General features: G+C 38.6%; 2 protein-coding genes across 3 annotated transcripts; one reads left to right on the forward strand and one right to left on the reverse strand.

The window, feature by feature from the left end:
* The first annotated feature begins 5,197 nt into the window (after positions 1-5,197).
* Positions 5,198-11,871, forward strand: acy3.2 (aspartoacylase (aminocyclase) 3, tandem duplicate 2). Of its 2 annotated transcripts, XM_080880541.1 has the most exons (9): positions 5,198-5,332; positions 5,718-5,920; positions 5,993-6,094; positions 6,961-7,187; positions 7,340-7,532; positions 8,668-8,761; positions 8,840-8,947; positions 9,764-9,876; positions 10,252-11,871. In XM_080880541.1, exons 4-9 carry the CDS (start codon positions 6,961-6,963, stop codon positions 10,441-10,443), a joined length of 927 nt encoding a protein of 308 aa, XP_080736667.1. In that variant the 5' UTR covers positions 5,198-5,332; positions 5,718-5,920; positions 5,993-6,094; the 3' UTR covers positions 10,444-11,871. The 2 variants fall into 2 exon arrangements, with proteins under 2 accessions (XP_080736667.1, XP_080736666.1); XM_080880540.1 differs by having other exon boundaries at positions 5,718-6,094.
* Positions 11,872-12,014: 143 nt separating this feature from the next.
* On the reverse strand, positions 12,015-16,833 carry cldnd1b (claudin domain containing 1b). The gene is made up of 5 exons (XM_080880542.1): positions 16,537-16,833; positions 15,769-16,223; positions 15,355-15,456; positions 14,992-15,129; positions 12,015-13,400 (listed from the first exon to the last, which is right to left on the reverse strand). Exons 2-5 carry the CDS (start codon positions 15,992-15,994, stop codon positions 13,180-13,182), a joined length of 687 nt encoding a protein of 228 aa, XP_080736668.1. The 5' UTR covers positions 15,995-16,223; positions 16,537-16,833; the 3' UTR covers positions 12,015-13,179.
* Positions 16,834-17,358: the final 525 nt, after the last annotated feature.

The following is a 17,358-nucleotide window of genomic DNA, read 5'->3' on the forward strand; positions in this document are numbered from 1 at the left end:
TGTCTCTTACGGTGAAAGAATGATATCGATACTCCAAATAGATTTCGAGTTAGAAAGCGTTGTTTGAGGGCAAGTCAAGGCAGTTTTTGCTTCGCTCTACTCCGTTATGGTGCATTACAAGTCAAATATCTTTAATAATTCATATTTTAATGATAAATTGTAAACACTGGAAGATCCCCCCATCTCTTCTGAACAAAACGGTGTAAGAATGACCGCTCTAGCCCCTACGGTTTGGAAATTATGGTCATTTGTTTGAGGGGAGTCCTCACTATGAGAAATAGGCTGCAATAATCCTGTGCCTCTCTGTGCTGCGTGTGTAAAAAGAGGCACATGTTTTGGCGGGAAAAAGTACACAGGCTCTCTGATTGGTGGATTCAAATTCAGCAGCTCCCAGGCTGACCTAGAAACTTACTTCTCTCTCCCTGTGCATTTTTTTGCTGATTTTTTCATTTAACAAGTATATTTGAGGGACCCTCAGCATGTTCAGCATTTTTTCAGCTGTCCATTTTGCTTTTCCAATTTTTCTGTTTAACTTATTACTATTGTGCTAAATAATACTATTTCTGCTATTTTATAAGATTTGTGCCTAATATAGTATTTCTGCTAAATTACAATATTTCTGCTTTTTATACTATTTGTGCTAAAACATAGTATTTCTACTAAATGTAGTATTTATGCTTAATCATACTATTTCTGCTTTTTATGGGATTTGTGCCTAATATAGTATTTCTGCTTTTTATAGGATTTTTGCTCAAACATAGTATTTCTACTAAATGTAGTGTTTATGCTTAATCATCCTATTTCTGCTTTTTATAGGATTTGTGCTTAATATAGTATTTCTGCTAAATTATAGTATTTCTGCTTTTTATAGTATTTGTGCTAAAACATAGTATTTCTACTAAATGTAGTATTTATGCTTAATCATAGTATTTCTATATATTTCTGCCAGGTCCCCAGGCAGCCAATCCTCTGTGAGGACTGAGAAATTCAAATTTTCAAATCAGGGCCTGCACGGCTTCCCAGCCAATCATATATGTGTCCTGAGGCATTCAAATTTGCATATTGGGGCCTTCATGGCTTCTAAGCCAGCCAATCATATCTGAGGGCTGAAGAATTCAAATCCACAAATCAGGAACTGCACAGCTTCCCAGCCAGCCAATCATGTATGTGGGCTCCAGGTATTCAAATTTGCATATTGGGGAATTCGTGGTTTCTAAGTCAACAAGTCATCCATGTCATATATCTCTAAAAATTCATATTTTAATGATAAATTGTCAACACTTGAAGATTCCCCCATCTCTTCTGAACAAAACGGTGTAAGAATGACCGCTCTAGCCCCTATGGTTAGGAAATTATGGTCATTTGTTTGAGGGGAATCCTCACTATGTGAAATAAACTGAAAGAAGCAGGTCTATGTCTCTGTGCTGCGTGTGTAAAAAGAGGCACCTGTTTTGGCGGGAAAACGTAAACAGCCTCTCTGATTGGTGGATTCAAATTCAGCAGCTCCCAGGCTGACCTAGAAACTTAGTCCTCTCTCCCTGTGTGTGTGTGTGTGTGTGTGTGTGTGTGTGTGTGTGTGTGTGTGTGTGTGTGTGTTTAGTGGGAGAGAGAGGATCCTGCCCTTATTTGACAGCATGTCATTGTAGGATTTAAATTGAACATAGTTAGACTGGTTGACTGGATTAGAGCCTGTGTTTGTGTGTCCCTCTGTGCATTTGTGTTTCAATAAGTTATTACTATTCTGCTAAATCATAGTATTTCTGGTACTTTTCGGTACTTGTGCTAAATACAGTATTTCTGCTAAATCATACTATTTCTGCTTTTCATAGGATTTATGCCTAATATAGTATTTCTGCTAAATTATAGTATTTCTGCTTTTTATAGGATTTGTGCCTAACATAGTATTTCTGCTAAATTATAGTATTTCTGCTTTTTATACTATTTGTTATAAATTATAGTATTTCTGCTTTTTATAGGATTTGTGCTTAATATAGTATTTCTGCTAAATTATAGTTTTTCTTCTTTTTATAATATTTGTGCTAAAACATAGTATTTCTACTAAATGTAGTATTTATGCTTAATAATAGTATTTCTATATATTTCTGCCAGGTCCCCAGGCAGCCAATCCTCTGTGAGGACTGAGACATTCAAATTTTCAAATCAGGGCCTGCACAGTTTCCCAGCCAATCAAATAAGTGTCCTGAGGCATTCAAATTTGCATATTGGGGCCTTCGTGGCTTCTAAGCCAGCCAATCATATCTGAGGGCTGAGGAATTCAAATCCACAAATCAGGGCCTGCACGGCTTCCCAGCCAGCCAATCACATATGTGGTCTCAGGCATTCAAATTTGCATATTGGGGAATTCGTGGCTTCTAAGTCAACAAGTCATCCATGTCATATATCTCTAAAAATTCATATTTTAATATTAAATTGTCAACACTTGAAGATTCCCCCATCTCTTCTGAACAAAACGGTGTAAGAATGACCGTTCTAGCCCCTACGGTTAGGAAATTACGGTCATTTGTTTGAGGGGAGTCGTCACTATGAGAAATAGACTGCAAAAATCCTGTGTCTCTCTGTGCTGCTGCGTGTGTAAACAGATGCACCTGTTTTGGTGGGGAAAAGTGCACAGCCTCTCTGATTGGTGGATTCAAATTCACCAGCTCCCAGGCTGACCTAGAAACTTACTTCTCTCTCCCTGTGTGTGTGTGTGTGTGTGTGTGTGTGTGTGTGTGTGTGTGTGTGTGTGTGTGTGTGTGTGTGTGTGTGTGTGTGACAGAGAGAGAGAGAGAGAGAGAGAGAAAGGCTTTTAATGGGATGATCTCATTCTAAGATTTAAATTCAATATATTTAGACTGGTTGACTGAATTGGATCTTGTGTGTGGGTCTCTCTGTGCATGTGTGTTTCCTCATGTGTACATATTTGTGATTGTGTGGCTGTAATAAATTTTTTTGCAGATTTTTGTCATTTAACAAGTATATTTGAGGGACCCTCAGCATGTTCAGCATTTTTTCAGCTGTCCATTTTGCTTTTCCAATTTTTCTGTTTAACTTATTACTATTGTGCTAAATCATACTATTTCTGCTATTTTATAAGATTTGTGCTTAATATACTATTTCTGCTTTTATAGGATTTGTGCTTAATATAGTATTTCTGCTAAATGTAGTATTTATGCTTAATCATACTATTTCTGCTTTTCATAGTATTTGTGCTTAATATAGTATTTCTGCTAAATTTAGTATTTCTGATTAATTATAGTTTTTCTACTAAATCATAGTACAGTATTTCTGCTTTTTATGGGATTTGTGCTTAATATAGTATTTCTGCTAAATTATAGTATTTCTGCCAAATTATAATATTTGTGCTAAAACATAGTCTCAATTTAAAATTACAATATTCATAGTTCATCACAGTGTCTCTGGTAAATCACAATATTTCTGCTCTGTTGTACTATTTTTCTAAATCATAGTGTTTCTGTAATGTTTAAGTATTTTTGGCTAAATATATTCTTTCTGTTATCTTATACTATTTCTCCTAAATTCTTGTATTTTTGAGAAGTTATCATGTTTCTGGTAAGTTACAATATTTCTGCTAAATTCTGCTATGCTATTGTATTTCTGCCAAGTATTATGTTTCCTCTAAGATATTGCAGTTCTGCTAAGTTATTCCATTTTAGCAAACTTCTTTTGCTTCTGCAAAGTTTTTACAATTTCTGCAACTTTTCAGCTTTTTCAGCTACTTTTTGCATACAGCTTCAGCTTTAAGCATCCACACTGCATTTTCGCAGGAAATGCAAATTTTTCTAGTTTACTTTAAGTTAAGAGAAAAAACTTTTAGTGTTCTTGGAAAGTAATATTGTTAATTTTTATTCTGACCTCGTTCATCAGAGATTAACTTTTGCCCTTTGGACCAAATCTGAAGTGTCTCCTTTTTCAGAGACACTGACACAGCATGAATTTGGCCTATATCTCCTTTACTTTAAAACAGCAAACACACTGTACAACATTTGAAAAGCTTTTGCTTTAATATCTATGCATATCTACACAATGCCTGGTTTATTATTGTTGAAGCATTGTCAGCATGCACTTCACAGAGGCTAGAGCTCAAAGGACCTGCACCATACACAGGGTCCTAAAGGGCAAGGCCTCATTGGTAGCAACAAGAGCAACATTACTATTTATTCACTTAGCTGATTTAAATATACATTTTGTACTTCTGGCAACACTTCCAGCCATGTTTAGATCACTCCCATATTGACTTGCATTTGCTCATCTACATGTAGGGTGACTCTCCAGCTTTAGTTTTAGTTTGCGTCTCCACAAAATGTCATGTGATGGGACAGTTGCAGACACCAAAGTACAGGTTGTGTTTGCCAGATTTCACAGTATACACAGATGCACAGTTTTACCACAGAACATACCTTAATATGGTGTGTCTAATTCAGACATATAGATCTTCTTTCAGCTGTTTTCTTATCAACAAGACAGGTAGTTCTGCATATTTTATTTATTTATTTATTTGTTTTCCAGATGCCCTTCCTGACCCAAAGAGACTTGTGTCTGCTCCTGGAATCAAACCAGGGATCTTTCACTTATTAAATGTATTTGTATACATATATGTACAGTATTTGTATAGCGCTTTTCTAGTCCCTAAGGACCCCAAAGCGCTTCACATCCAGTCATCCACCCATTCACACACTGGTGATGGCAAGCTACATTGTAGCCACAGCCACCCTGGGGCGCACTGACAGAGGCGAGGCTGCCGGACACTGGGCCCTCTGACCACCACCAGTAGGCAACGGGTGAAGCGTCTTGCCCAAGGACACAACGACCGAGACTGTCCAAGCCGGGGCTCGAACCGTCAACCTTCCGATTACAAGGCGAACTCCCAACTCTTGAGCCACAATATTAGAAAAATGAGTAAACCACTATTCAATGGAGCCACTTTGTGAGCTACTTCCTGACAAATAGATATAAAAATTAAAAAAGAAAGCACACATTCACACAACCAAAAACAACCAACAACATAAAAACAAGGAAAAAAGGAAGAAATATCTTCATAAATACAGGAAATCAGAGCACCATTAGCCAGCAAAGCCTGCGGGGTAAAAGCAAAAGATAAAATCAAGTGAATTGAATTGAACTGACAGACAGAGGCGGAGAACGAGAAAGAGAGAGCGACAGAGTGAACGAGTGAGAGGAAGCAGCTTATCATCAAGCGACGGATCAAAGAGGATTACATGTCTAAATGGAGCTTAGGTCTTCTTTCGAGAGTTGCAGGGTGTGAGAAAACGTACGGTGGTATGGAGAAGAAAGATTGCAAAGTTGTGAGGTAATTAACATTTTTAGACTACAGATTCATCAACTAGATTCATTCATTTGAATGATTCGTATGATATTGATGAAATAGATGTCCAAGAACTGCTGCTGCTAGAAAACTACTGTAATTAAATCCTACCTATATCACTTTAGACTGCTTCACCTTTCTTTAGGCAATAAACTAAAAAATTAAGCAGACTTTTTCCCAAAAGCACCCATGCTTTTACTGTTTGTTTACTAATAAATTATCAGATATATATATTTATTTATAGTTAGCAGTGGTGGTGGAAATGCTTGGAGTGTTTTGATACAGCTGCAATAAAGCATCTGCCGAGGTTTGGGTTCCTCTGAAGTGAAACATCTTATGTGCCATTTACTTGTTGTTGTTGTTGTTGCAGCACCTCAAAGTTGCACCACAGGCCAAAGAGCAATGAGAGCGGCTCCTGCTGGTTTAGCAGAAAACAACCGAGTGACTTCCTGTTACATCACAAAAATGAAATTTGAGCTGAAGAAACAGATAGAGGAGGGCAGCTGTAAGAAGGTACAAACATAAGGAAGCTTGAAGGCGGGCGCAGTCAATCGAAGCAGTCTCTACTTGCATGTGGGTTGGTTTGTACTGTGTGAATTGTGAATAGCTAAGCAGCTGCTGTGGGCTGAAAAGTGTTTTTTTTAGGTTATGAAATAGCACACTTCTGCCCCGACACAACTTCCCCTCTGGGTTCAAAGGTTGATGAATCCAGTGAATGCTAAACAAGGTTGAATTTTGACGTGAAAGGTAAGACGTGGAGTCAATTTAATGTAGTTTTATGCTTATTTTATTGGCTGTATTGACAGAGGCAAGCTGCCAAAGTCTTAAAAACCAGTTTCTCAGATTTTACTACTTTATTTTTCTCATTTACTGCTGCTGCTGTTGTAGTAGATGTAACTATGCACTTACTAGTGCTTACAGTCACATTGTAATATGATTGTATGACAGCACAGTGTGCTCCTATTTATATTTCTGCCATCACTTACATTGTAAATAGCAGATCCAGTTCTTCAGCTGGGATCATATCTGTGATCCAAAACCTGGAGTATAATGAGTATAATGACACTGCAGCATTGAGATGGCATAAATATCATAAAGAGTAGGTGTGGCCTTGTGCTATATCCCCACTTACTATAGCAACAGATGCCAGGATCTCTAAAACTAATATAGATAATGATGTGAAAGTAAAACTGTAGTTTCCTATGAACTGAGTGTTGTCACCTATTTATCACTTATGCTGCTAAATATTTTATTTTTTTTATTATTATAAACTGATTTACCTATAAATGGTAAAGGAGAGAGCCATCAATTGGAAAACTGTCTTTTGGAGAGTTGCCTCTCCAGCGCACCTATTGTCTGCTTTCCCCCCCAAAGCAGTAAAACTGGATTCATGGTGGTTCATTCTTCTTAAAGGGGTAGCTGCATATTCCTGAAGTTTGTTTTACACTGTAAGAATTAAGTGTTTGCCCTAATTTTATGAGAAGTGTATTTAGTCAATGAATGACTGCCAGGACATCATCGGTACTTTTTTTTGGTTTGTTTGTTTGTTTATACAACAGAAAAAGAGAATCCAACATTAACCTAGCACCCTCTTTTTTTTCTCGTGGAAACAGATGGAGTCTGTGTCTTTCCCACCGCTGTCCAGTGTTGCCGTTTGTGGTGGCACTCATGGAAATGAGATGACAGGGGTTTACATGGTGAGACATTTGCAGAAAGAGAAGATAGATAAAATTGGATCTGTTTCTGTCTCCACTGTCCTGACAAACCCACGGGCTGTGGAGATTTGCAGGAGATACGTAGAAACCGACCTTAACCGCTGTTTCACAGAAGCCTTGCTAAAGTAAGTTCAAAAACGAAACTGATGCCAAAGCTTTATGTAGGTAATGAAGTTTTAAAGGTTTTGGCTAACTGCGCTACACTGTGAGAGCAAAGTAAAACTTTTCAAATCTGCCATGTGTGAGAGACGTCTTTGTTTTATTTTCCCGATTCTAGTTCCCCTGTAACAGATTCATCACCCTATGAACTGAGGCGAGCTCAGGAGCTGAACGCTCAAATTGGGCCCAAAGGAAGCAAAGAGGCCATGGACCTGATCATAGACATCCACAACACCACTTCCAACATGGGCCTCTGCTTCATCTTTTACTCCATAGACTGGTTCACCCTGCACATTCTCAAGTACCTACAGGTACAAGAGTACTACAAACAGATATTTCGAGTCATGCACTTGGAATTTGCACCTATAATGTTTCTGATAAAGAAAATATGCATAAACTGTGAACTACTAGAGGTCTCATATCTTCAAGTTCAAATAACTTAAATTTTGCTAAAAGTCAGGTTAATCTTCGCAGTGATGGTATGGTGAGATAGCAGCAGCTGTTTTCAAAAGCAAGAATGCACAAGGCAAGGTGGATCCATGCCTTTATGTTGTTTGAACCAAAGTCTGACCCTACTATCAATATGTTGCATCAGAAATCAAGACTCATCAGACCAGACAACATTTTTTTAAATCTTCTGTTGTGCAATTTTGGTAAACCCATATGAATTGTAGCCGCAGTTTTCCAGTCTTAGCTGATGGCAGCAGAAGACCACACTGCAGAGATGCTGTTCTGCATACCTTGGTTGTAACACATAGTTATTTGGGTAACTGTAGCCATCTTGTCAAATTGAAGAAGTCTGGTTATTCTCTGCTGACCTCTAGCATCAACAAGACATTTCCATCCAGTAAAATGCTGCTCACTGGATATTTTCTCTCATTCAGGCCATTCTCTGTAAACCTTAGAGATGACTGTATGAGAAATTCTCACTAGATCAGCAGTTTCTGAAATATTCAGATAAGCCTGTCTGGCGCCAACAACCATAATATATTCAAAGTCATTACCCTATTCTGATGCTCAATTTGAACTTGACATCTCTACGTGCCTAAATGTGTATTGTTGCCATGTGTTATCATGTCATTAATAGCACAGACAATAACAGATACAAATACAATCCTGTCAGTAATCCTCCCAAACACCAAAGTTAACCCCATTAAGCTGTATAATGTGTTGTCTTCAAGCACCAATTTTAACTAAACTGTCTGAGGAATTTTTCTTAGTCTTTGTTTTAATGTTTCTACTGGGTAGTAGTATTTTCCAATCAAAAAAATTAAAAGTATGTCTGTGTTGCTTGTACATCACTCATGCAATTATGTTCTTAACTCAATAAAATCAGGTTATAAAGCTATAATCAAAATCCGGGATAAACATGTAGTTTATTTTAAAGCTCAGCCTATCGTACCTAAGCACAGTGTGCAGTCGACAGTAAACATATTTGATTTTCAGAGTAAAATGGCTTCTGTGGAAGTTAGAGCAATCCAGCTGGACATACCGATCGCTGAGGCTTATTCTTTAGAATCGGTCGGCAAGCATGGCTTTGGTAAGTGTGTCTGTGTGCATCTTTTGCAAAGCTGAGCTTATTAAATATTTAGATGATTGTTCCCCTTGTTCTTTGCAGCAATAGAGGCCGGCCCACAGCCCAATGGTGTGGTCAGAGCAGATATCCATAACATGGTGAAAGAGGCAGTGGATCATATATTCAGTTGGCTTCAGGAATTTAATTCTGGTAAGATGCTACCGCTTTTAAAATGCCCCTTCTTATAAGCTTTGGTTGAAATATTTATTTAAATAATTTTGTAGTCTGCAGTTGTTCAGTTAGCTGCATTTTTTTACAATTGCCATGGCAATATCTTCAGCTGTGGCCAAGCTTTTAATTGCTGCATGCAGGAGAGCTATCACGTATCACACAGAGATTCATATAGTCAGCAGATAACATAGTTGAGCAGGCTACACCAGGTCACAAATCTAAATATGAGAATAAACAAGAATGTTTCCCATTACACAAACAAACAAAATAACGAGGTGAAACATATCGGATGCATATGCTTCCCCACATGTGTAATGTACTGTGTAATTAACCAATTAATTATAGAATACATCCTGTGGCTGGAGCTTCACCTCACCTGATGTTTCAATGGGAGCAGGGCCTAAAGTGGCCTCTGCAATTTGCTATATATAAATATTTGGTTAATGGCACATGTTTTTTGTCATTTTGCTGCTGTATGCTACAACAGTTGGTTCAAACAGTCATCACATGAATAAAGTGCAGACTTTTTACTTTTATTGAAGAAGTTTATCAAAAGCATTGCATTAACTTTTGAGGTATTACAGTCGTTTTTCAACACAGTTCCCTCATTTTCAGAGGGGTAGCTTCACTGGAGAAGCTTTAAGTCATCACAAATCAGTAAATCAGACAGTGGGGTTAACCGTGAACAATTATGCAATGGCAAACAACAACATCAGGTGGACCTACAGTGGCAAAATCAAACCATAGCTCTTTGTGAAATGACTCCATTAACTCTGCAACTTTTATCCTCATCAGGAAGCACATTTGAAGGGGGTGAAGTGGAAGCATACACCTTGGTGAAAAGCATAGATTACCCGAGGAATCCAGTTACTGGGGAAATCACTGCTGCCATACACTCCCAGTTACAGGTACAGTACAAGATGGGTGCACGTTTTATAGTCTAAGCTTTCACACTTTTCATTATCTGAGTCTAGGTCACAGTTGCAGCAGTTTTAGAAGCACCTAGGTGCTTCCAAGCTAGCTGAGAGACTTAAAACCTCTCCAGTCTATCCGTCTAGCTTATCCTTATCCTCGGGTCTCCTGCCCATTAGACATGTCCAGTGTCCACAAAATAAATACTGAGTCCTTTGGCAGAATCCCTCACACCCTCAAGTATCCTTGAGAGGTTGTCTAAAGGTTTGGCCTTAAACAAGCCTTCCTAACCTGGTTTCATCTGAACATTTACATTCATGAATTCAAAGACTGTCAAGCAGTAAATGTCGTATTTGCATGTCTTTCTCCAGGATAATGACTTCAAGCTTCTGCAGCGGGGCAATCCGATATTCATGTCATTTTCCGGGGAGACAGTGAAGTATGATGGCGAGGACCTCTACCCTTTCTTTGTCAATGAGTGCGCCTACTACGAGAAGAAGATCGCTTTTCATTTAGCTCGAAAGATAAAGTTGACACTCCCACCCATAAAAGTGACAGGCTGAGAGTGCTAAATTTAAATATCCCAATTTTAAATTATAATAAAGTAGGAAATGAGAATTATTCTGATCATTTGAAATATGCAAATGAACAAACGTGATGTCATGACTGACAAATATAAGGTGTCTAAAACATAACTCCATCCTCCAGTGCAGTACAGGAGCTCTGCTAGTCCCTCTGTTAATATGTAAAATGAAGCTTATTCGAGCTTTATCTGAGTGGTGTGTTGCACAGGCTCTAGAGTTGGAGTCCACGCATTTTATGTTTTTTAAAGCTAAATTTAACGTGCAGAAATCCTTTTTGAATGAATGACTGAATAAATGAACATGAATGAATTTTAACTATAATCTTCTTAGCATTGTGTATTTGATTTGGGTTTACATAAAATAAATGGATCAGCTCAATTATCAGCAGGAATATGCTCATCGGTCAGAGCAACTACATGCTCCAGTGTGTTTATCAAGTACACTTTACAACATTGGTTTGTCCTAACGTTACACTGTGAGTGATGAAATGATCAATGAAAGATGCAAAAGAAATCTATCATATTTATCTACTGTGCTTAAAAAAGACTTTGATGATTTCAGTTGTCTCTGTATACCTTACACACGTTTTTAAATCTTTCAACAGACACTTTATAACTGTGTTAATGAAAATTTGTTATAAATAAAGTTAATTGTATAATACAAGCATGTAGTAAGTGGTTCTTAACACAGTGCACAGCTGCAATTGAGAAGCCTTTGTTTTAAAGTAATGATCAAAAAAGCCCATAAAACAAAGAATTTTACTTTGACCTTGAGCACAGTTCAGATGAAGACCCATTAAGTGGTCACGGTGTACAACTTTGAGTGAAATCTTACTAAAACTCTGGGATGAGAAGTGATTCTTGTCAACTGTGGACGAAACAGATGACCGACACCTCTCAGATCATCAGCAATATCTTAAATATTTCTACAATCAGTTCCAAATGTGCAAACACTTTTTTAACTACTTACACTAAAATCTGACACTGCAGGATTAGCTGTAGGTCCTGTTCTTTGGAGCAAGCTGCCTGCTGACCTGAGATCAATTGGATCTTGAACAACCCTTCTTTTTCACACTCTATAGGAGTGCATTTTTCTTTTTCAAATTTTCTTTTGTTGTTTTCACAAAATATATCAAATTGCCATTGTTCTTCCTGAAGATGTGTAAGACAAGACAAGACATTGTAAGCTTGTAAGTAAGAACTCATCATCTTTACTCGTCTCCTTTAACCTCCTAAGACCCAAACTCTTTCATGGCATGCATTTTTAATTTCTGTTTGCTGATTGGGATCTGATGAATGTAAAAACAGAATTACCTGATCTTTTTTTTTTTCTTTTACCTGATTTTTGTTTGAGAAAAATTAGATCCACATAAGAGGTCATTCATTTTAAATTTCGATAGAACAGTGGCAGTATGTCCTCGTAAGTGGATATCAGGCCCTTGTAGAGCAAAATTTAGTATTTTGGTCTAGACAACCCAAAATGTGATGACCACATATGTGAACGCCAGGTCCTAGGAGGTTAAAAGGGATTACATGAAACAAAGATAAAAGTCAGCAAATGCCAAATTTATTAAGACATAATCAGTACAGTGTGCTTCTGGATACATAAAAACATTTACAAAAAGCCAGAGTGTATACACGTCAGACATGTAACAAATCATTCTGACACAAAACATTACAGTTTGTTTTGTTCAGTGCTGACATATTACTCATTTTGGACTTTTGTACACACAAAAATGTGTAAGTGGTCACAGATTCAAGAGGATTTGAACTTTTTGGAAAATATGATTTTTTATTTTAAAAAGTCACACTGAAACGCTGACATACTGTATCAACAGTAAACATCTGAAAGCTTACCAAAGCCGTCAGACAAGTAACTGTTTGAAAGGATGGGAGAACCGACTTAAACTCCAGCCTGCAAACATTTAGGTGGTGTTGAGCAGCAAACCCTGTGTAAAATGGCAGTATAGCAGATCATTTGGGGCTTAAGGTCACAGGTTTGTGTGGCATCACTTTAGCTTTTTTGTTTGTCTTTTTAAATATTCAAACTAACTAAATTAATACATCTACAAACACAGGCGACAGATGAGTGGTCACATTTGTGATGACACTTAGAAAATACCACAGGCTGAAATGAACAATCACCACAGACGATGATGAAAAGGCATGCACAGGCTGGATATTTTAAATTATGTAAAAACAGAACTGCAGAAAAAAAAAAAAAGTAAAACAAATAAAATAAAATAAACTCTTGTTTAATATTTTTTCATGCACAGAGAAAGCTACCATGTCCTGGATAACTCCAGGTGTGAAGTTAAGGGCAATGTGGTGAGCAGCTTCAGAAGAAAATGGCAACCAAAAAGAAGGCAATAAAATAATGCACAAAAAAACATGGTTTACACCAGAAATAGTAAGTGATCTGCAACCCTTAAAGATTAAAACCATTAAGAACATGCTTTGGGTAAAACACAGGTTAGAAATGCAAGAAAAAGCACTGGTTAAATAACTCAAATGGTATTAAACCAACACTCCTTTCTACAGGTCTGAGATACTGTAAAAAAAATTTTTTCCTTTTTTTAAGTATGAAAATTCTGTTACAGATGAAGTGAAAAGCACCCTTTATCCTAGTTACATCCTCTCCTAACAGGAAACCATTTTCTGAGGATGTAATGAAACCCGTAAGCTGTCTTAAACTGTATGATTGTCAGTCTCTCTTTTACGCTACCCTGTAAGCGGTCATGCGAGTGTAATTTTTGCGGTGACTTTTGGCCGCCCACAGGAACAGAGCAGCTGCCATCATCTGCAGAGGGAAGGATATGAGGGCAAGGTAAAGAGACCAGCCCAAAGTGCCCTCCACCCCATCAGGCAGAGGGAAATTCTGGTGGACCAAATCCACCCCGGCCAGGAAACAGCAGACGGTGCCCAGAGAACACAGACCTGAGGAGTCAAAAGCAGTGATGAAGGAACGGGATGAGATCATGTAAACGTTTATGTTTGTGGTCATTTGGAAAAAGGACTAAGCTTCTAATGCAAAGCAGAAACAAATCTAGCAGATGAACTCCACCTTCGTTGTACTCTGGCTAAGACCAAAGTAAATGAATGAAAGCAGAGGGAAGTTTTTTGTTGAACAAATGTTCTGTGCAGTGGTTTTCAAAGTGGGTTCTGGGGACCCTCAAAGGTCGTCAGTCTCAAAGCCTCAGGAATAAGCACCGCTGGTTTTGGATGATTTGCATACATTTTGACTTCTGTTGTGAATCTTTGTAGAGACTGCGATGTAACCTGGCTGACATTGGTGCTGACATTTATCTCGGGGCAAGTGCATTATTTGTTAATTGCCGTGTGGTCGTGTCCGAGGGTTTTACACGCACTGCCAGCCAAGAGCAAAACAAACAGAATTCTGAGACTTTTTTTCCCCTCCTGGGTCCCCACTCGTTGTTATGGTCAGTTTTTTATGGGGCAAACATATTTGTCCCTCAACTTTTTCCACTTCTCCCCTCATGTCAATTCCAATAGTTTCAACAAACTCCCTCCAGGAACTTGGTGACAATCATACCGATGCTATGATTGTTTTCTCTCACTGATAAATTAAGTAAATAAGTAGCTGGAAATTCACAGGAGGAATCGATGGCACTAAACAGGACAATCACAGTGGTTGCAGGCTGTGTGAACCAGGCGTGTAGTTACATTTCTAGGAAGGTGCACATCAGGTTAAGCTGTACGTTATGGTGTAGGATTTTATAGGGTTCTGGGTATCTATAGCCCTGGTAAGCCATGCACAGCTGAAGCCGAAAGTCACTACAGAGGGGTGTACTACCAAGTATGTTCATAGCCAGGATTACTTTGTGTAAGCTAGCTTCACAAAAGTTAAAGGTCCACTCAGAGATAATAGGTATCACACTGGTGGGCATTGACCATCTTTGTTCAACCGGGCTTTGTGCTTCAGGTTCTCACATAAAAAAGGTCATTTGACACATCATTGGACTCCTCTTCAAAATGGATTGGCTGAATCAATCGGAGATGTTATCAGAGAAACGGGTAACAGGGACGTAAATGTAACAATATGGTGGGGAAAAGAGGATATTAACACTTGCTGCTCTGTGTTTATTTCTACCTTATAGCTCCAACTCTAAAACTTTAAACTGGATGCAGTGAAACATTAAAGGTTTCTCACTATGGTCAGTTAAAACACTGTCTCAAAGTCATGTGGAGTCATGTGTATAAAGGGCATTTGGAAATCACCTTTTAATCACTTTTTGTTGCCTGATCAAAGAGACACTAATTGTATTGAATGCACCTGTAACTTGTAAGTTCAAAACTGCATGCCAGTAGCTGCAAGTCCAGCTGTGTAAATGACATTCAGCAGCAGATAAGGACCAACCATTCAGTCTGCTTGACCTAGAACTGATTGTGCCACTCGTTTTTGTCAACATTACTCATGCAGTAAAAATAGTAAGAAATTAAACTGTCAGTTCAGAAAAATGCAAGATATTATAGTTTTTATGCTCATAAATGTGTGTGTTTCTTTCACCTGCAAGAAGATGGAGCACTCCCACACAGAAGGTCGGGGTAAAGCTGCGGCACAAGCAGGCACAGACCCCAACGAGGACACTGAGGAACACCAGTGCCAGAGACACCAAGGGCAGCAGAAACTGGCACCTCCACAAGTCTGCACAACAATCATTGCAGGTTAAACTCAAACTCTGTCAATAATTTCTAATGTTTAACAAATGATGTGCGAGTAAAGACAGTGAAGGGAGCAGATGTGACCAAGATGGGTTAAAAAAAATGTAAGAATCGTTTAGTAAAATGAAAAAACAAAAACAAAACAAAACATATTTTATGAACTACAGGTCTCCCTGGATAGATTGAGGGAGAGTAAGGATACACTCACATGTTCTTAGCAGGTCTTCTTCTTCCTCATTTCCAGGTTTATACTTTGTACCTAACTGATCAGAAAGACTAAAGCTTGAACAGCGGGTTTCCATCTTTCGATCTAAAGCCAAAAAAGTCAGAGAACACAAATCCAACTAAGTCTTCTCATTAATTAACAATGTAAAGCATTTAACATGGGACTGGGCATTATAACAATCAAGTGCACTGGTTAAACCAATGCTGAGTGCAGAACAGTCAGTGACGTAAATCAATGTGCAGAATTAATCTAAATAAAATTCCTTAAAGTTAAAAATAGAGTTTAACAGACAAATCTTGTTCCAGATTTTCTTCTTAAATTTAGAAGGCAGCACTATCATCAAACAAAGTATTGGTCAGTGAGGACGCTGAACAGGTGTGCCACTGTGAGTAATACCTGGAGATTTGAACCAGTATGAGGGGCTGGCTACCAGGATACACCTCCACCATAGTGCCCGAGTGCCGTTGGGGTATACGGGTTCGCTGTGCGTTGTATTATTAACTTCTGGGGTATTGTACTCATACCAGTGCTGAGTCCCCACAGCCACGGAGAGGTACACTGTGGCCAGCAGGCTCAGCACGGAGCCGATAACCAGAGCTGTGGCGTACCGGTTATCCACCATGGTAGAGAAGAAGACAGCTCCTTAGGAGAACAAACACAGTCTGCAGTGTCAAATGAGGTTTGGCTTCCTGAGATGGAAGGCTAACAATTAGTTGTCGGCTTGTTGCTTTGGCTCCACGGCATGTGGTCAGTAGGCACTGGAAGTGTCACAGTATCCGAGCATTGTGCTTTCTTCAGTTAAGCTGCATGTTTGCTGCAGTTTCGATTAGGTCCACAGAAGCGTTCACAGCCTGCCGAGGAATCCAACATAAAAAATACATAAGCAACAAGTACGCAATACGAGGTGGTTAGCGTCGTTTGTAGCTTAATTAGCCAGTAATTAGTGATCATAACTGCTTTGTACCCATAATTAATGTTATTAACGTTAACTCTGCTTCACATTGCTAACAATAACAAAGTGTTATTGTCAGGAAGTTAGCATCCTACTTGCCAGCTAACGCTAAACATAGCTTCTTGCAGCAGAGTGCGACATTATCGAGTTATTTAACAGACACCTGAACGTTACAGATTTCACTCGAGCTCTTTTTTTTTTTTTTTTTTTACCTCATTATTGGCCAAAACTAGTGATGGCCCGCTTGAAGCTGACGCTCCGGAGCGTGTGTCGAAAAAAACAACACACTGGTTCAGAAGCACTGTGTCGAGGCTTGCTTCGTTTGGCAAAAGTCACGTGACCAGTGACGTCCGAAGCTTCATTACGCACGTAACTGCTTCGGTACCTGATTCAAACGGATATAAGGAAGTGAATCATCCACGGGATTCGTGGAGTGTGTTGATGGTGACAGAGAGCGAAGAGGTGATCATTCCACTGACAGATATGGAGCCAGCGAGGAAGAGAGGACGTTCTGGCATGTGGAGATATTTTGAGTTGATTTTGCTCAATTCATTTTATCTGCCGAAGTGAAAAACTTGAAATGTCCAAAATCATGTTTTCATAATGTAAATATCATTACAGCATATGACTTTAGGAACACTTCCATGTGAATTAAAGCTGATGAAGACTACAAAAATGTATTTGACACTATACGTACATTACATTGCTACACAGTTTAGAAAATCATTTTGTTTATTGTTTTTAGGTGATAGTCTGCAGGACCCAGGAATACCTGCATATCTACCAGCTTGCAGTGTGGTTCCTGCACTCCACAGCCTCTTCTGTTCCATGCAAGTGGATTTTCTCCAGGGCAGGAGAAACTATTTCTAAGAAAAGAAACAGACTCAGCCAGCGCACAGTAACACTAATCCTCTTTTTAAATGTAAATAACAAAAGGGCTACCTTACATAGATCATGTTTTTACTTTGCAAGTTCTTGATTAGGTTTGATTATCGCTTTTCTGATTACAATCCATGCTAAATTGAATAAAGTGA

The sequence above is a fragment of the Rhamphochromis sp. 'chilingali' genome (genome assembly GCF_963969265.1).
Source record: "Rhamphochromis sp. 'chilingali' genome assembly, chromosome: 4".
Lineage (NCBI taxonomy): Eukaryota > Metazoa > Chordata > Actinopteri > Cichliformes > Cichlidae > Rhamphochromis > Rhamphochromis sp. 'chilingali'.